The sequence below is a fragment of the Tupaia chinensis genome, unplaced genomic scaffold (assembly GCF_000334495.1).
Source record: "Tupaia chinensis unplaced genomic scaffold, TupChi_1.0 Scaffold000515_1, whole genome shotgun sequence".
NCBI lineage: Eukaryota > Metazoa > Chordata > Mammalia > Scandentia > Tupaiidae > Tupaia > Tupaia belangeri.
This window is the reverse complement of record NW_006160028.1, coordinates 1,297,268-1,313,931: the sequence shown is the minus strand read 5'-3', so window position 1 is coordinate 1,313,931 and position 16,664 is coordinate 1,297,268. Positions and strand designations below refer to the sequence as shown.

Here is a 16,664-nt window from a genome sequence, read left to right as displayed (position 1 = left end):
TGGGTATCCTAGTGGATGCTTCACATGCACTTGAAAAGGAAAGATATTCTGCAGTTTGGGCAGTGGTGTTCTATAAAGGTCTCCTGACTCGACTGATGTCAGCATTATTCAAATCCCCTATATCATTATTTTTTCAGTCTACTTTGTCAATTATTGAAAGAAAAGGAAATGTTAAAATCTGAACATATAACAATTCTTTCCAATTCTCTTTTCTGTTCTGCCAGTGTCTGTTCCATGTATTTCAGAATTGTGTTATTAGGTATATAAACATTATGGGGCCAGCAGGTGGCGTGGTGGTTAAAGGTGCTGAACTCCCACATGGCCGACCATGGTTCAAGTCCAGGACTTTGTAGCTTGCTTTCTCACTTTTGCTATATCTCTCTCTATTCAAACTGTAAAATAATAATAATAATAATAATGATAATAAATAAAGTTAAATAAAAAATAATTCTAAAAAAAGAAAGAGAAAGGTATATACACATTAGGACCATATTTCCTTTTGATGAGGTAACTCAAATTATGAAGTGTTTGTGCTTTTCTTCTATTAATATTTTATGTCTGATATTAACTTAGTCATTCCAGTTTTCTTATTATTTATATTTTTGGAAGAATTTTTTCCCTTTTTTTAATCTATTAGTGTATATATTTAATGCATCACTCTTATATCCATCATGTTTTAGGTCTTGGATTCTCTAATTCAATCTTATAATTTCTGCCTTTAATTTGAAAGTTTCATTCATTTATCTTTAATGCAAATATCCACATTACTAGTTTAAAGTCTACCACGTTGCTCTTTGTTGCCTACCTGTTTAATCTGCACTTTATTTATTCCCTCCCTTATATCCTTTTAGATGAATTGATTCTTAGCATTTTACTTGATCACCTTTTTTTCACTTTTATCTCTGCCACTTTGTTTTGCTGATTTTTAATATTTTTATTTGGCATATATAATGTTTATATTGAGCTTATCAGCTTATCTTGAATTAATCCCTGTACATATTTTGTGAGAAATTTACAATGTCATACCTCTGTTGCCTCCCTTTTGTCCCTCATGGTGTTACAATACTTTTCGCTTTTGCAAATAATATAAAGTGCTACAATATATTGCCATTAGTTTTCACTTCAATACTTACCTTTCAAAGAAGTTAAGAACTAAGAAGAAGGTTTTTTTTTTAATTATTTTTATATTTTCCACTTCTGGCACTTATCCTTCCCTGGTAACATTTTAATCTAAAGAACTGTTTAGTATTTCTGATGCTGCACATCTGCCAAGGACACATTTTCACAACTTTGTTTTAATCTGAAAGTGGCTTATTTCCTCTTAAATTTCATATTTCACCACTTAACAAGAAAGTTTTCAAATACACAGAAGATTTTAAAGAATTATACAATGAGTAGTCACACACCCTACCTAAAGTCTGCCATTAACGTTTTGCCATTCTGCTCTATCACATATCCATTTATTCTTCTACACATCTGGAAATCCATCTTATTTCTGATATCTTTCAAAGTAGTTGCAATGCACCTGAACATTTAGGAATCTTAGTATTATTGGGAGTTTGGGACCAGCAGATGGTGTAGTAATTACATTGCTGCACTCCCATGTTGCCCACCATGGTTCAAGTTCCAGATCCAGTGGCTTAAAACTCATGCTGGGTGTGTGTGTGTGTGCATGATCAAGACCCCAGGAGGAGAATGGAGGAGAGGGGATAGGGAGTAATTCTCACTTTCTCTCTCCTTTTTTTTTTTAAATATAATTATTTATTTAATTTTATTTATCATTTTAATCACTTCTTTATTTAATTATCTACATGGCACATGAGCTCACCAGAGAGGGAAAATGAGAAAGCAAGACACCAGATCCAGGACATTAACCGTGGTTGGCCATGTTGGGAGTCCAACACTCTAACCATGTAACCTCACTTTCTGTGCGTGTGTGTGTGTCTCTCTCCAGTGTGTGCATGTGCAATAAGGAAAAAACTTCTAATAAATAAATATTGAGAGTTTGATTTTTATTTGTAATTATCTTGTTTTCTAGGTGGAATTTGGATAGAGTAACAAATTAGCTCAAGGGCACCATATAATGTTCTCTGAGCAGTCCATGTGTCTGCACAGCTTTACCAAGATAAAGAATATTGCCCTCACCACTGAGAGTAACATCCTGCCATTCAGTATCTGTCGATCCATGCAACTCCTGTATCTCCAACTTCCAGCAGCAGAGCACTTGTAATTTTCTTTTTTGGAATAGATTTTTTTTTTCCCTAGAACCTTATTTTTTTTTTCTTTTTTCCTATTGGCAGCGGGCATATGCGCTTATCAGACGGAAAGAGAGAAAGCACCCACTAATAGGGAGTAGCCATGTCATATTTTTCCCCCATTCCTCCTTCCTCTCAGACTTCTGGGTATGCGCGCGCACACACACACACACACACACACACACTCGTAGTTAGTGTGTTTTGAGGCTACGAGGGCTGGAACTGCAGGAGGCCATTTGAGACTCAGCTTTCTTGACCACTGGGCTCTAAGGTCAGCCTAGGATACTTTATTGTCTTAAGGGTTTTTCATGCAGCAAATGCTCTTGATATTCTCTAAGACAGCCATCATTTCCTTGTGTTTATTTGCCAAGAAGCGTGTCTTTGCAAGAGTGTATCACAGTTTATTTATTTATTCTCTGGATGGGCTGTTTCCAGTTACAGAGTTTTTTGAGTAAGTTTTCTGTGAACATTCCTATCCAAGTTTTTCTAATGGACTTCTGTCTTTACTTCTCTGAGAGGAATACCTATTTCTGGAGTTACTGGCTTAGTTTTATCAGAAACTGTTCGACCTTTTTTCCCAAGTAGTTGAGTCATCCTACCCTTTCCTCTACATGATGGTGTCAATATTTTTCGTTTTAGCCATTGCATGCACACATATGTGGTGGTACCTTATTACAGTTTTAGTTTTCATTCCCTGATGACGAAGGATACTGATGTTCAGCCATCTCTATGTCCTTTGTGATGTGACTGTCAAACATTCTGTCCACTTTATATTTGGGTTGAGTAGGTTTTTACTACTGAATCTTAGGAGTTCTTTCTCTGGCCTGGATACCAGTCTTGTCAGATACATGTTTTGTAATGACTTTTTCCCATCTGTCACATAATAATTTGTTTCCTTAATGGTGTATTAGCAGTGGATCTTAATTGTGATGAGATATAACTTATTACTTTTCCTTTAATGGCTATTTCTGTGTTCTAAGAAAGCATTCATACCCCCGAGTCATGAAAATATCACCTTTTGTTTAGGTCTATGATCTAACTCCAATTATTTTTATGTAAAGAAGGCTGTGTGATAGGACTGGAGTTTAATTTTCTTTTTATGTGAATATCTATCTGTTCTAGCACAAATTGGTGGAAAGAATTTTTATTTCCTCGTTATGTTGCTTAGATGCTTTTGCCAATGTTTTCATTGGATATAAATTTTCAGGTAGAAGGTTTTCTTTCTTTCTTTTCTCCTTCAGACCTTTAAGGGTGTCATTCCATGTTTTTCCTGGCTAATATTATTTATAATGGGAACTGGGCAGTTTTTTGTTTTGCTTTGTTGGGGCTATTATTGTTTTATGTATATATGTCTTGTTTCTTTTTCTTTGACAGATGTTAAGATTTTCACTTTATTGATCTTGTACAATGCAATTAAATTATGATGTTCTTTGCTATGGCTTTATTTGTACATGTCTTATTTTGGGTCCATTAAATGTCCAGGTTTAGTGAGTTTATATTTTTCCCTTGAAATGTTTTTAGCCATTTCTTTGAATATGTTTTGTTGTTTCCTTTGCTCTTTTCTTTTAGTGCTCCATTTAAATTTAAGATAGACAATTCAGTATTGCCCTCCAGGTTGCTGAGTTTCTCTTTTTTTTTTCATTTTATCCTTTTCCCTCTTCATATCCAGGTAGTTTCCAGTGCCTACTGTTCATTTCTTTTGTGATGTCTAATCTACAACATTTTAATTGTAGAATTATACTCTTTGGATTTTGAACTTCCATGTCTCTGCTTAACTATCTCTATTAAGAATTTCTTAATAATTTGCTGTCCATAGTCTTTTTCCTAATTCAGCAAACACATATATACATCTTAAAGTTTTTATCTGATAATTCCATCAATTTAGTAAATTCTGGTTTTACATTTATTGATTGCTTTTTTTTAAAGATGGAGTATATCATTTTTGCTTTTTCTTCTGCCTAGTTGAGGTATTGCATCAATAAATAACTGTATTTTGTAAGAAAGTGTTAAGTTTTATTCGAGCAGGCTGTCAGTTTACTTGCTTATCTTTGTTAGAGTAGGTCTAAAATAGCCTTTTCTATTGGGATGGATTGATCCACTCTAGGGTATGGTTATATCTCAAAGCTAAACAAAGTCTTTGCTAATGTTCTGAATTTAAGCGTCTACCAGCCCCACCTCCGCTTCTAGGGTTGCTCAATTCCTGGCTGTTCTTTGTCTGCTCATATAAAACATTACCCTAAATACGAACAGCATTATATTTGGCCAAAGACTTGATGTAAGCCTGTGAAGGAACCTTAGAGTTCCGTTTCTGTATAGTCCTTTCTGGTACCCAGACCTATCAACTCAATCCAACCCAATAGCTGTGGGCTCTAATTTCTCTTTCCTCAGCTCATTGTCACCACTGTCTTCTTTTGGCTTTCCCCATTTTGTGCCACAGTTCAAAAGTTTTTGTGGGAGTTTTTGTGCTTTTTTTCCTCACAGATTACATTCCTTTTCAACCACTGTTCATCTCTGAAAAATCATTATATTAGCTATTATAGAGGGAAGGCTAGTCCAGCATGGATTACTTCTTTCTCTAAGGAAAGAAGGTTATATTAAGGCCAAAATGATTCCTGAAGAATCATTTCATTTCATTTTATTCTCTATCATTAAATTTATCCAGAGAGAGAGAGAGAAAGTGAGAAAGGAGGCTGCCAGGTTCAGGATTTTAACCAGAGTTGACCATGTAGGAGTCAGCCCTCTAATCATTACACCTACTGCCAACCTCAGAATGCATAAGATTTTTTGTTGTTGTTGTTTTGGTTTTTTTTTTTGTTTGTTTGTTTTGTTTTGCCAATAGGTCTTGAATTTGAACCACACAGTCAAACATATGAGATCCAGCTGCCTTAACCACTAAGGCACTGTCTGGCCTAAAATGCACAAGTTTTAACACACTGTCATAGCCAAGACCAATCAGGTCTGCAGGTTAATTCAATCATAGGTCTCTAGCTTGCCATTATTAAATAACACATTGGCTTTGTAATTTAGGAAAATGATCATTATCAGAGTTCCAAACATGTCCATAAGCCCAAATAATTTAATAAACAGGAGTCACAGGTTCTGTGGCCAGGATCTTAAAAATCTAGGCATCAGGCATTTGTTAGGAGCCTTCACGGGTAACGAGGCTCCAACTTCAATAATACAGATGGAGAAAATAACTTAATTTCCGAGGAAAAACGAATTGTGGAACGTGAGACAGGAAATAGGAGAGAAGATTAGGGCTGAGGGGTTGAACCATTTTAATCAAGGATGGTTAACTGGAAATTTAAGCTTTGGACCCAGTTACCACTGCAGAACTGCAAAACAGGAGGAGTAAATTCTGATCCAGGGAAAAGAGCAAGGGAGTGGGTATATTTGGCACCACTCTGCATCAGATCAGTAGTGAAATGACTGAGTAAAGGAATTTAGGAGTCTTGTTTGGTCAGACTGCATCATCCCTCCTGACTGGGAACCCTTTGTTCTGAGATTGCATTAGAGTAAAATCTTCATGCCAGAAAGTCAAAGGTTCTAAGTGGGGGCAGGCAGAAAATGTAGGCTGAGGGTCACCCTTTCCCTGAAAGCCAGCATTGCTTTACATGGACGCTTCGTAGAGCTACTTCCGGCATATGCCTCAAGCCATTTAGAAAATCAGGCTGGTGGATTATTTAAGAGTACAATTTGTTAAATAGCATTAGGGACTCTGATATCAAGGTGGTTCCACAAAAAGCAGTCTGTAAATATGACACATGTGACTGTGCGACACAACCCAGAATTTAAAACCGCATTAGAAATTAAATAGACAGCAGTACAATGAATGTGGCAGAGGCAAATTTATGAGAGTAATTGATCTCCTGGTCATTAAGCAAGATTTCTGTTGACATTTTAAAAAATCCATTTCTGGTAAGCGCAATGACCTTTCCTCCCCCTCAACTCCCACTCCCCCCATTACGAAATGTCCATCCAGAGCCAGTCAAAATTACCGAGAAAATAGTGAAAATAACAGTGGGAATGACCCTGATGCACTGTTGACACATGCTTTGACATCCCAAGCACACCATGATTTTCAGACCAATTACCTGAATTGACCTCAGTGAATTCTCAACAGTTCCACGTAGTTCCTGGAGCTGTACAGTGGGATTTCTTATTTTAAAGCCACATTCTTCCTGGAATGAGTGTAAGAATACAGAGTACCTGGTAATAATTGGACACTGGTGATTCGCAGGCTATGCTGGTGGCGGGATTGATATTCTGAATTTTGAATAATAAGCTTGGAGCTCCACAATTTACCCGTTAATTAAGAGAACTTCAGGCTCAGCGCTGCTGCTTACCATTTCTCATTAGGATCATGTTTTAAAAAGAACTTTTCCGCCAGGGTAGGATCAATCATTGAATTTCATGGTGGTCTTGTGCAAATGTCCTTGCTCTTTGGTGTCAAGGAGCCTCTGTAATAATTCCATCTTTGAATGAGATTCTTTCTTGCCTGTCTCAGCAAACACATAATACCTGCGACACCCCGTTCTCACAGAACCCTTCCCTCGTGGCCTTACCTAGCATACCTCCGCTGCCCATCTCCACCCCTCAGTCACCTTCAACACATTACTGACCGACTTTCTTTAGAGCACTGATCACTATTTAGAATTAACTGGCCTGTTTATTTATGTCCTTCTTTATTTACAGCCTTGCATTAGAATATTAACTCCAAATGGGCAGAGACCTTTTCTGTCTTGCCCACCACTGTATCCCTAAAAGCTTCTGACCAATGGTAGGTATCAATAAGTAGTGACCAAATCAACTAAGACATAATTTAAGATATCCCCTGCTTCAGATCCTGTAAAAAAACATTCTATTCCTTCCTCAAATTCTCAGGATTCGGTATCCTAAGTTAATAAAGCAAGAAAATGAAGTTTCTGATACAGTGTGGCACTAGACATCTTTAAAATATCTCAGAATGTAAAGTGCTGGGACCAGCAGTTGGCATGATGGCTATGTCATTGGACTCCCATGTAGCTGACTGCAGTTTGAGTCCTGGACCTGGTAGCTTAAACTCACACCAGGCACGTGTGCATGTGTGCCCAAGATCCTGAGAGGGGAATGGAGGAGAAGGGACTGTAGCCTGGCCATCCCCACAAGGGTTGATTTCTCACTTTTTATCTCTCTGTCTCTCTCTTTCTGGTGAGTGCACGTGTCCTATATCAAAAACCTCTCAAAAAAAAAAAAAAATTCTAAAGTGCTATATCTGGAAATGTTCATTAAAATACTAGGTGTCCTGGGGCCAACAAGTGGTATAGTAGTTAAGGTGCAGGACTCTCACATGGCAGACCATGGTTCGAGTCCCAGACTTGGCGGCTTGAAACATACACTGGGTACATGTGCATGTATGCCCAAAATCCCTGGAGGAGAACGGAAAAGAAAGGATTGTGATGGGGTCATCCTCCCAGGGGCTGATTCTCACTTTCTCTCTCACTGTCTCTCTCTTTATCAGGCAAATACAGGTGCCCTATGGCAAAAACCTTAAAAAAAAAAAAAAGTAGGTGTAGTAGGTGTCTTAAGTAAAGGATGAATGTAAAGAGTCTGCATCTGGAGATGTAAATGTAGAGTCTAGTGGGAAGTGAATGAGGGTGGAGACTCAGACCCATGGATACAACACAATACAACACAATACAAAATTCGTGATAGAATTTTCTAACAAAAGCCGAAGCGTGAGGATTTCTACCATGCAGAGGGTAGGCTGCAAGAAGAGTTTTATTCCATGAATGTTTGTGCTACATAATTACATTTGAACGTGGACTTGAAAACTACAGAAGAAAAAGGACTATTTATTTCAGCCAGAAGTTGCAGCATGAGCAATTATGACTTTATTTTCTATTGTGCTTGAGGAAAGGGCAATGGTATAGGAGAGAGAAAGGTGGTTGGTGATTTGTGACAAACCTTGTTGACAGGGCTAATGAGTTAATGTCTTGTTATCAGGTAACTGGGAATTTTGTCACTCTTTTAGTTCCAAAGAAACTATTTTTTGTACATAGAATACAAAAATAAATAAATCAAGAATGTGGAAATATGTCTATACACAGCTACCCATCTTTGGAATGTGCTTCTAAGAACTGTGAGGATTAGAGACAGGTTCGGAGTCAGCCATACCAAGTGGTTGGCGGAAGCCCTCTGTACTTGCACAGTGAAGCAACGATGCCTTAGGCCTATTTTCACGTATTCAGGAAAGGGAATCAAATTCCTTCTATGATACCGGACAAGAAAATGAAACTAAAACTAATGGAAACACATTAAGATTTTCACTCAAATCAAACTGCTCCAACACTTTAAATTCTACCAGTATCGTGGGCTTCTCCAGGTAGCAGTGAGGACTCTATCTCAAGAAAGGGACAAACAGAAGATAAAATGACACTTTCAAACATAACTTCGAGGAGATTCACGATCAAATTGTGAGCTGAATTCAATGACCATCTAAACCCTTCCCAATGTTGTGATTCTGTTTTAATGTGTAAGTCATTAAAGTTGATGCAGATCATACACTAGTTAAAAACACATTCTATGGTAGGTTCTGGAAACTAAGAGGTATGGTCTAAATACTGCGACACCGTGTAGTATTTCTAAATGTTGTGTAGACTCTACCATGCTATGTCTGCTTGTTCACAAGTATGGCTCAGCTACTTGGCTGATCCGGCTCTTCCCTGTGATCACCAGGGAGCAATCAACTGTTTCTTTGTTACTCCCTCCAGTGATAGCTCCAAGGTACACAGTGGAACTGGCATGTGGATTTGGAGCAACCGTCCTGCTGGTGGTGATTCTCATTGTCGTTTACCACGTTTACTGGCTAGAGATGGTTTTATTTTACCGGGCCCATTTTGGAACAGATGAAACCATTTTAGGTAAGTAATTGGTTTGATGTAAATCTCTTCTGCTGTCGTCTTTATCATAGTAACTTGATAAAACCTACATTAATTGGAATATTTAAGCATATTACCTTTTATTTCAGCCCTGACTTTTGAAACTCTTTCCGATGTGTATTATCCTCCTTTCTTAGGTGAATGTGTGATCTAGTCTTGGTTACTACAGTTTGAATAGAAATATGATGCAAGTCACATATGTAATTTAATATTTTCTATTGGCTGCATTAGAAAAAAGTAAAAAGAAACAAGGGAAAATAATGACCTAACTAAATACATTCCCGAGATCATTTCAGCATATAATTAATAGTTTAAAATTAATGAGATTTTCTTATAGGTCATTTTTGGTGTTAAAAAACTCTTCAAAATTCAGAACGTATTGTATTGCCATATTCAGCATGTCTCGATTCAGCTACATTTCAAGGGTTTAACAGACAAACGTGGTTAGTGTCTGCCATTTTAGATGGAGCAAGTCAACAGTTTGTGCTGAAAGGGTCATCCACAAGCCAGCAGCTGCAGCATGAACTGGGAACTTATTAGAAAGAGAATCTTAGATCTAACTCCCCCAAATCAGAATCTACATTTTAACAGTATTCACAAGTAATTCGTGTGCTCATTAAAATTTAAGAAGCACTGCTCTAGAGCAAATATGCCTCATGATAAGAATGGAACATTTCTCATAGAGTCTGTGGCCCAACCCATAAAGATTCTAAGTGAGGGAAACAGCAGATGACATAAATGGTTGTGTTATTGGACTCCCACACAGTTGGCCACACGTTGAGTCCCTGACCCTGTGGCTTAAAACTCATGTTAGGCACATGTGCATGTTTGCCCAAGATCCTGAGAGAAGAATGGAAGAAAAAAGATTACAGTGTGGTCATTCCCCCGGGGGGTGATTTCTCATTTTCTGTCTCCCTGTCTCTCTCTGTCTCTCTGGTGAGCAGACACACCCTATAGCACAAATCTCTCATTTAAAAAAAAAGATTCTAATTGAGTAAGCTTATGGAAGAGATAACAGAATCTGAATTTTAAATGAGATTTTTATGATTGGACACCTTTGGAAAAGAGTGGTCCGTTGACCAGAGGCCACATGCGCCTGCCACTTGCCAGAGAGAGGTAGTTTGAGAAAGAGAGAAAAGAGAGAAGTGAGAAAGCACTCCCCACATATAAAGATCATGCTGCAGTCCTGTCTCTATTTCTCTCTCCTTTAAGGATTTTGGGCACATACACCTTGGCATGTTTTCATGCTGCTATGGGTCAGACTCAAACTGCAAGGTTGACCATGACGGATCCAGCTATCTTAACCACCATGCCACAAGAAATCCCCCCCCGGGGGGATGACCGTGCTGCAATCCCTTCTCCTCCTTTCTCCTCTCGGGATCTTGGGCACGTACACATATGCGCCCGGTGTGAGGGTTTTTTTTTTTTTTTTTTAAGGTTTTATTTATTTAATTATTTTTATTGAATTTTATTTATTCATGCATTTGTTTTTAATTCAACCAGAGATAGACACAGAGAGAGAGAGGGAAAGTGAGAAACCAAGCCACCAGGTCTGGGACTCAAACCATGGTCGGCCATGTGGGAATGTCCAGCGCCCTAACCACCAAGTCACCTGCTGGTCCCCGCGCCCGGTGTGAGTTTTAAGTCACCGGGTCCAGGACTCGAACTGCAGTTGACTATGTGGGAGTCCAGTGACATAGCCATTATACTAACTGCTGGTCCCCCTAAGTGATTTTTTAATGGTAGATCTTTTCAGGTATAAATAACTTAGGCAATTTCAAAGAGTTTTGTGCATTTTATAATTCTAATAATTAATGAGTGATATGGTAAGACAGGGAGTAGAGACTTTCTGGGTAGTATTAATTGCCAGCACCTGTGATTTGCATCCTGATTCCAGTCATTCACAGTGGAATGAGCTTGACCTCACTTTTGATCCACCATAAAAACTCAAGCCTGTAAGCTGAGAGTAGAAGACACTTAAGATAATATTCAAAGTAACACCTTCAAATTGCTATTTTCTTTTTCCTGGAGACCTATCACAACTGGAAAATCACACTGGAATATGTCATAGAATTCATACATGTAAATAATGAAAATGTCTAATAGGCAGAAATTAGAGTTAAGAAAAAAGGAATACTCCTGAGACAGTTTCTTCGCTTACATTGGATCTGTGTTCCTTTTGCTAGATGGGAAGGAGTACGATATTTATGTATCCTACGCAAGAAATGCTGAAGAAGAGGAATTTGTATTACTGACCCTTCGTGGAGTTTTGGAGAATGAATTTGGATATAAGCTGTGCATCTTCGACCGGGACAGTCTGCCTGGGGGAAGTAGGTATCTCAAATGAGTACCAGTGACTGCTACCCTGAAAGGCAAAAGGGCTCATTAGCTTTGATCCTGTGCAAGAGGCATGGCATAGCAGTATGCTGGTAGCTTTGGATATTAGTGTTCAAATCTTTGACTTCTCTCAGAATAATACTGCATTGTAAGCTATATACTATTCAGCTCATATTAAACTATGTTCCCTTGTAAGAACTCCATGTCAGAGAAGTGTGGATGAATAGTGGCTTAGAGCTCCATTACAAGTGTCATGGCTTTCCTCATCATGTTTACTACAATTAGAATTTTAGAAGATATAGGCTGATCTGCATTGATTGGCCTAGTATTTTTCTTTTGTTTATGAAGACTTACTATTACAAAAAGATGATTTTTACAAAGATTGAAGTTTACTTAGTTTTATTAAAACTAGTGCACAGAAGAGAGTACAAAGACTTTTTTCCTTATATTACTCTCCGATAAAAATTAAGGTATTTCCCTTTGGCATTTGTTCGTTTCCTTTTCTCGCTTTCATTTTCTAGTTAACTAGCCCTCATGTGGTCTTTCTCTTTTCTTCCATCTGTTTCTTCTATTCTGCCCGTTTATACATTTGAGATTTAGTTTTAAATGTTACAAAGGCCAGTGTATTCCAGTAGGTCAAAAAAGAAAAGCTTAAATTACAGCATGTTTTAAAATAAAAGAATGTCTCTTCTTTTCGGATGCACACAGTAACACACTAATGGTATATCTGAATCTTCTTTAATAAACACACAAGTAATATTTGTAAACCCTCTGTTAAATGTCATACTGTTAAAATTCATGTACTGTCTCTAATATTCAAACTAATTCTCTTTTCCTGAAATTCTGTTTATATTAGTTATTTGCTCAACCTGTGTTTTAATAATTATATGTAAAATTGAGATAGGCTCAAGTCACAATTTTAGCCGCATTTTAAATTAACTGAGCCAATAATTTTATCTCTTTAATCACCATCCAAAAGCCCAGAATACTTGTGTCCCATAGAAGCTCTCTCCTTCACTATAACTTTTTCAGGAGATGATGACTTAATTAGACAAAGTATAAATTCCACTAATTCAAATTCATAATTCTCCCAAATCATTTAGTTTTCCATTTAGTCATTTTTAGTCATTTAACAAAGTTATCTACTGTATGAAAAATCTACATAAAGATATAGCATATAAACTCTCCAGTAGAGGTGAAGAATTCTTCAAAGAGCTCAAGTGCTACCTCATTACCCTTGCATCTTGCTTTGACAGCTGGTTCTTGCATCTTTTGTATTCTCCCTGCTACTCTTAGTCCTCTCCCTCTGGCTCTCTGTCCGTGCTTACACATGGTCACGCTCCAGTGGCATTGCTTTTAGGAGACAAATACCTATTCCTGGATTACCCTCCAGGCTGCACAGGCTAGATTTTAGTTGCAAGTTTTTCCCTACAATTTCTTTACTAATATTAAGGGGCAAAATTACTACCAAGGGAACATGGCAAGCCATGATACAGGTTTGCACGCTCTGTGTGCGTTTTCTGGAGTTAACAGCTATCGGAACCCAGATAAAATATTATACAGTCCTTGATAAGCAGTCATGAGAAGATAGATTAGTCCCAAGAATTTAGTGATAGAGCTAGTCAGAGTTCTTAAAAGCAGAATAAAATTATATTGCATTTCCATTTCTTCTTTTTTGTCATCTTTGTTTTTTGTTTAAAGAAAGAATTTACCTATTAGCAAAAATAACAGATCAGTAACAGTTACTGAAACATATTGCTCAATAGTAATGGTAAGAGTTTAAGGAGAAGGGGTCAGGGACTAATCGAGGCTCCAGAGCAAACAGAAGAGGAAAAACAAACTGAGAATGTAGCACCAGCCAAAATGTCAATCAATTGACTAGATTTTTTAAAGTTCTTATTCCAACAATATAGCAATAGTCTGAGTCAAGAATGTGTTCATTATAGAGAGGGACTTTCAAAATGAAGGTTCCCGTGCATGCTGTCCTGTATTAACAAAAATCGAAGTGCTAGAGTTTGACTTCCTAATGTATTTTTGAATGCCAGTGGTACTAGAGCGTTTATACAGGGGCACCTTTGGGTTGAAAGGGCTCAAGAGCTGATTTAACTGGGTCCAACATGCCACACAATGTGTAGAAACTGATTTCAGTATAACTTGTTTATTCTCAATTAATGCTTTTGCTGACCGAGGTCATAGCAATATACTGTATTTTGGTCTCACGTGTATTTGGAACTCTTTTTGGGTTGGAGTATGTGTAAATAGTGTCTATCTTCCCTGAGAAGAGTAGCATTTAGTGAACAGAGTGATTAGGTCTAGGATGAAATTGTTCAAAGTGTTGCTGGTAAAAAAAAGATTGTCCTTGATTTTCGGTGTGTTACCCTAAGGTCCCTACATTTGCTCCTCAAGCCCCATGCATTTGGCGAGATTTTGGCCAACACTAATCCCCATGGTTGTTTTCTTTCCCAGTTGTCACAGATGAGACCTTGAGCTTCATTCAGAAAAGCAGACGTCTCCTGGTTGTCCTAAGCCCCAACTACGTGCTCCAGGGAACCCAAGCTCTCCTGGAGCTCAAGGCTGGCCTAGAAAATATGGCCTCTCGGGGCAACATCAACGTCATTTTAGTGCAGTACAAAGCTGTGAAGGAGACGAAGGTGAAAGAGCTGAAGAGTGCTAAGACGGTGCTCACGGTCATTAAATGGAAAGGGGAGAGATCCAAGTACCCCCAGGGCAGGTTCTGGAAGCAGCTGCAGGTGGCCATGCCAGTGAAGAAAAGTCCCAGGCGGTCTAGCAGTGACGAGCAGGGTCTCTCCTATTCATCCCTGAAAAATGTATGAAAGGGACAATGAGAGGCATAAAAGCAAGGAGCGTTCTAGGAGAGAGTCTCCTTTTCTTCATTCCCAGTTTATGGTTTCATGGACAGAAAAAAATATTCTGTCCAAGCCTCCCCATCCATGTGGGTGACTATACAACTGGCAAGTCTGCTACTTCAGTCAACCCTAAGGTTTAGAATGATATTATCAACCAATCGCTGATATCACTGTGTTCTTCGCAGGCAAAACCTTGGCTGATGTGAATATTCCCTTCTCCATTGTCCATCCCTCTTCTCATATGTCTTTGTGGTCTTTTGGATTTTTAAATATTTTTTATTTATTATTTTGGGGAGGGTAAAGTATGGTTTTTCATAGCACACACAGCAATGTAAAATTATCAAGTCACGATACAGATATATTCTTATTCCACATTGAACATTACAGTATGTTGTGCCCATTCAACAATAGTTCTATTAGGTTTTGTTTTGCTTTTTATTTTGAAATATATAGTGGATAGTCAACTATTTTTTTCCAGTTTTGCTATCGGGCACATGTGGTCACTAGAGAGAGAGAGAGATCAAGAGAGACAGAAAGAGAGAGAGAGAAAGAGGAAATCACATCCAAGAGGATGCCCATGCCACAACCCCTCCTCCTCCATTTTTCTCTTGAGATTTTGGGCATGCGCCCAGCATGTTTTCTGGCTGGAGGGTCTGGACTCAAATAGCCATGCAGGATCCAGCCACCGTAACTCCAAGCCACATGCTGGCCCTAGTCAATGATTTTTCACTTTGCTGTGGTACACCATTCTGTAACCCATTCTCCTTGTTTACATACATTTCTTGTCTCTCTTTCTTATCTTAATCATGATGGGCAACATTTCTCATGGATTTAAAGATCACTTTATGGTAATTCATCTGTTGACAGGGTCATTATGAGTTTCTGAGTATAATTTTTGTTTAATTCTTCTTTTAAAAAGATAATCAGGGCCTATATTTATACTAGCTGAGGATAATGACTTCTTTTGTTCATTGGGCGGTACAGTACCCCACTGCAGTAGGACTGACTGACACCCACTTAGGAAACACAAGCGGTATAACTGAAAATATTCCTCAAAATCGATGTAGAGGGTTTGCGGCATGTTTTTTCCTCCGTGATCACCCTTGCTCACCTTCTTAGGTAATCGATGTCATATTTATAAACTTGAAAATGGTAACAGTTTTTGTTTGTTTATGACTGTAAGTTCCCGAGTGTCGGCCGATGGCCTCACAGTTTACACTCCAGCTTCCTATCTACTTGTGTATCAGTCATACAGTGCACAGGTGGCTGCATACTTGGTTCAGCCTAGGAGGAAACGTGTAATGGTGCTAACAGACAAGAAAATAACTGCATGCTTTCAAGACATTTTCTGACTTGCGAGAAGAGCACAGAACAAGGTTTTTGGCAGTTTGTCTTTAATCTCAGCCTTGCTAATGTCCATCCTAGGAAACGTGTTTCTCCTCACTCATTTGTGTCTCCCAGTTGTAAAGAACAAGACATAGTGACCTTGAGAGTTGCTTCTACATTAACATCCTAAAGGCATTAATGTACTTTGAATTTATTCAACAGTACTGAGATACTGGGATACTCGCTCCAATTAAGTTCCTCTGGAAGGTCACTGTCACTGACACTTGCTTTTGTTTAAGTAAAATTTTGCTATTCTCATGACTAAGAAAACTAAGAGCAGCATTCGTGGTGGTAAATATCTGTGTTACATGTAGAAGATATCTATATAAATCTACACATATAATTTTATAAATATAGATGTACGTGTATGTATGTGTGTGTGTATATATATATAAATAAATCCATACACATGAATATTATATATATACATATACATATGTATATATAAGCACACATGTGTGTGTGTGTATTGATATAATGTTACAAATCACTGGAACTCTTGTCAGTTGTTAAACCTGTTTTGTTTTGTTTATGTAGATGTTTTTGCCTTAGGATGCACGTGTGCTTGCCAGAGAAAGAGAGACAGAGACAGAGACAGTAAAAAACAAAGTGAGAAATCACCCCTACAAGGAGGAAGGCCACACCACAATCCCTTGTTCTCCGTTTTTCTCCTGGGATCTGGGGCAAGCACGCCATGTGTCCAACATGAGTTTTAAGCCACCGGGCCCAGGACTCCAACTATAGTTGGCAATGTGGGACTCCAGTGATGTAAATGCTATGCCATCTTCTGGTCCCTTAAATTATGTTTTTATAATAATGCTTTTGTGTCAGTATTTTTAATATATTAATATTTTTCGTGAATGCACAGCTCAGAGAGCCATAGCTGTCATTAGTTCTTG

The 16,664-nt window shown here is 38.1% G+C and overlaps 1 protein-coding gene and 1 pseudogene across 4 annotated transcripts in view; one reads left to right on the top strand and one right to left on the bottom strand.

Annotated features, from left to right (window-relative positions):
* The window catches only part of LOC102486499 (cell cycle progression protein 1 pseudogene), a 7,160-nt pseudogene extending 4,311 nt beyond the window's left edge, over positions 1 to 2,849 (bottom strand).
* IL1RAP (interleukin 1 receptor accessory protein) overlaps positions 1 to 16,664 on the top strand; it is a 155,166-nt gene that overhangs the window by 132,091 nt on the left and 6,411 nt on the right. For 3 of the 4 annotated variants that reach the window (XM_006156716.3, XM_006156713.2, XM_006156714.3), the window contains exons 9-10: positions 9,008 to 9,157; positions 11,362 to 11,505. In XM_006156716.3, the coding sequence (XP_006156778.1) occupies positions 9,008 to 9,157; positions 11,362 to 11,505 (294 nt within the window). Of the gene's footprint in view, positions 1 to 9,007; positions 9,158 to 11,361; positions 11,506 to 13,978; positions 14,466 to 16,664 lie in introns of those variants that run through there. The other variant, XM_006156717.3, reaches the window with a different exon arrangement.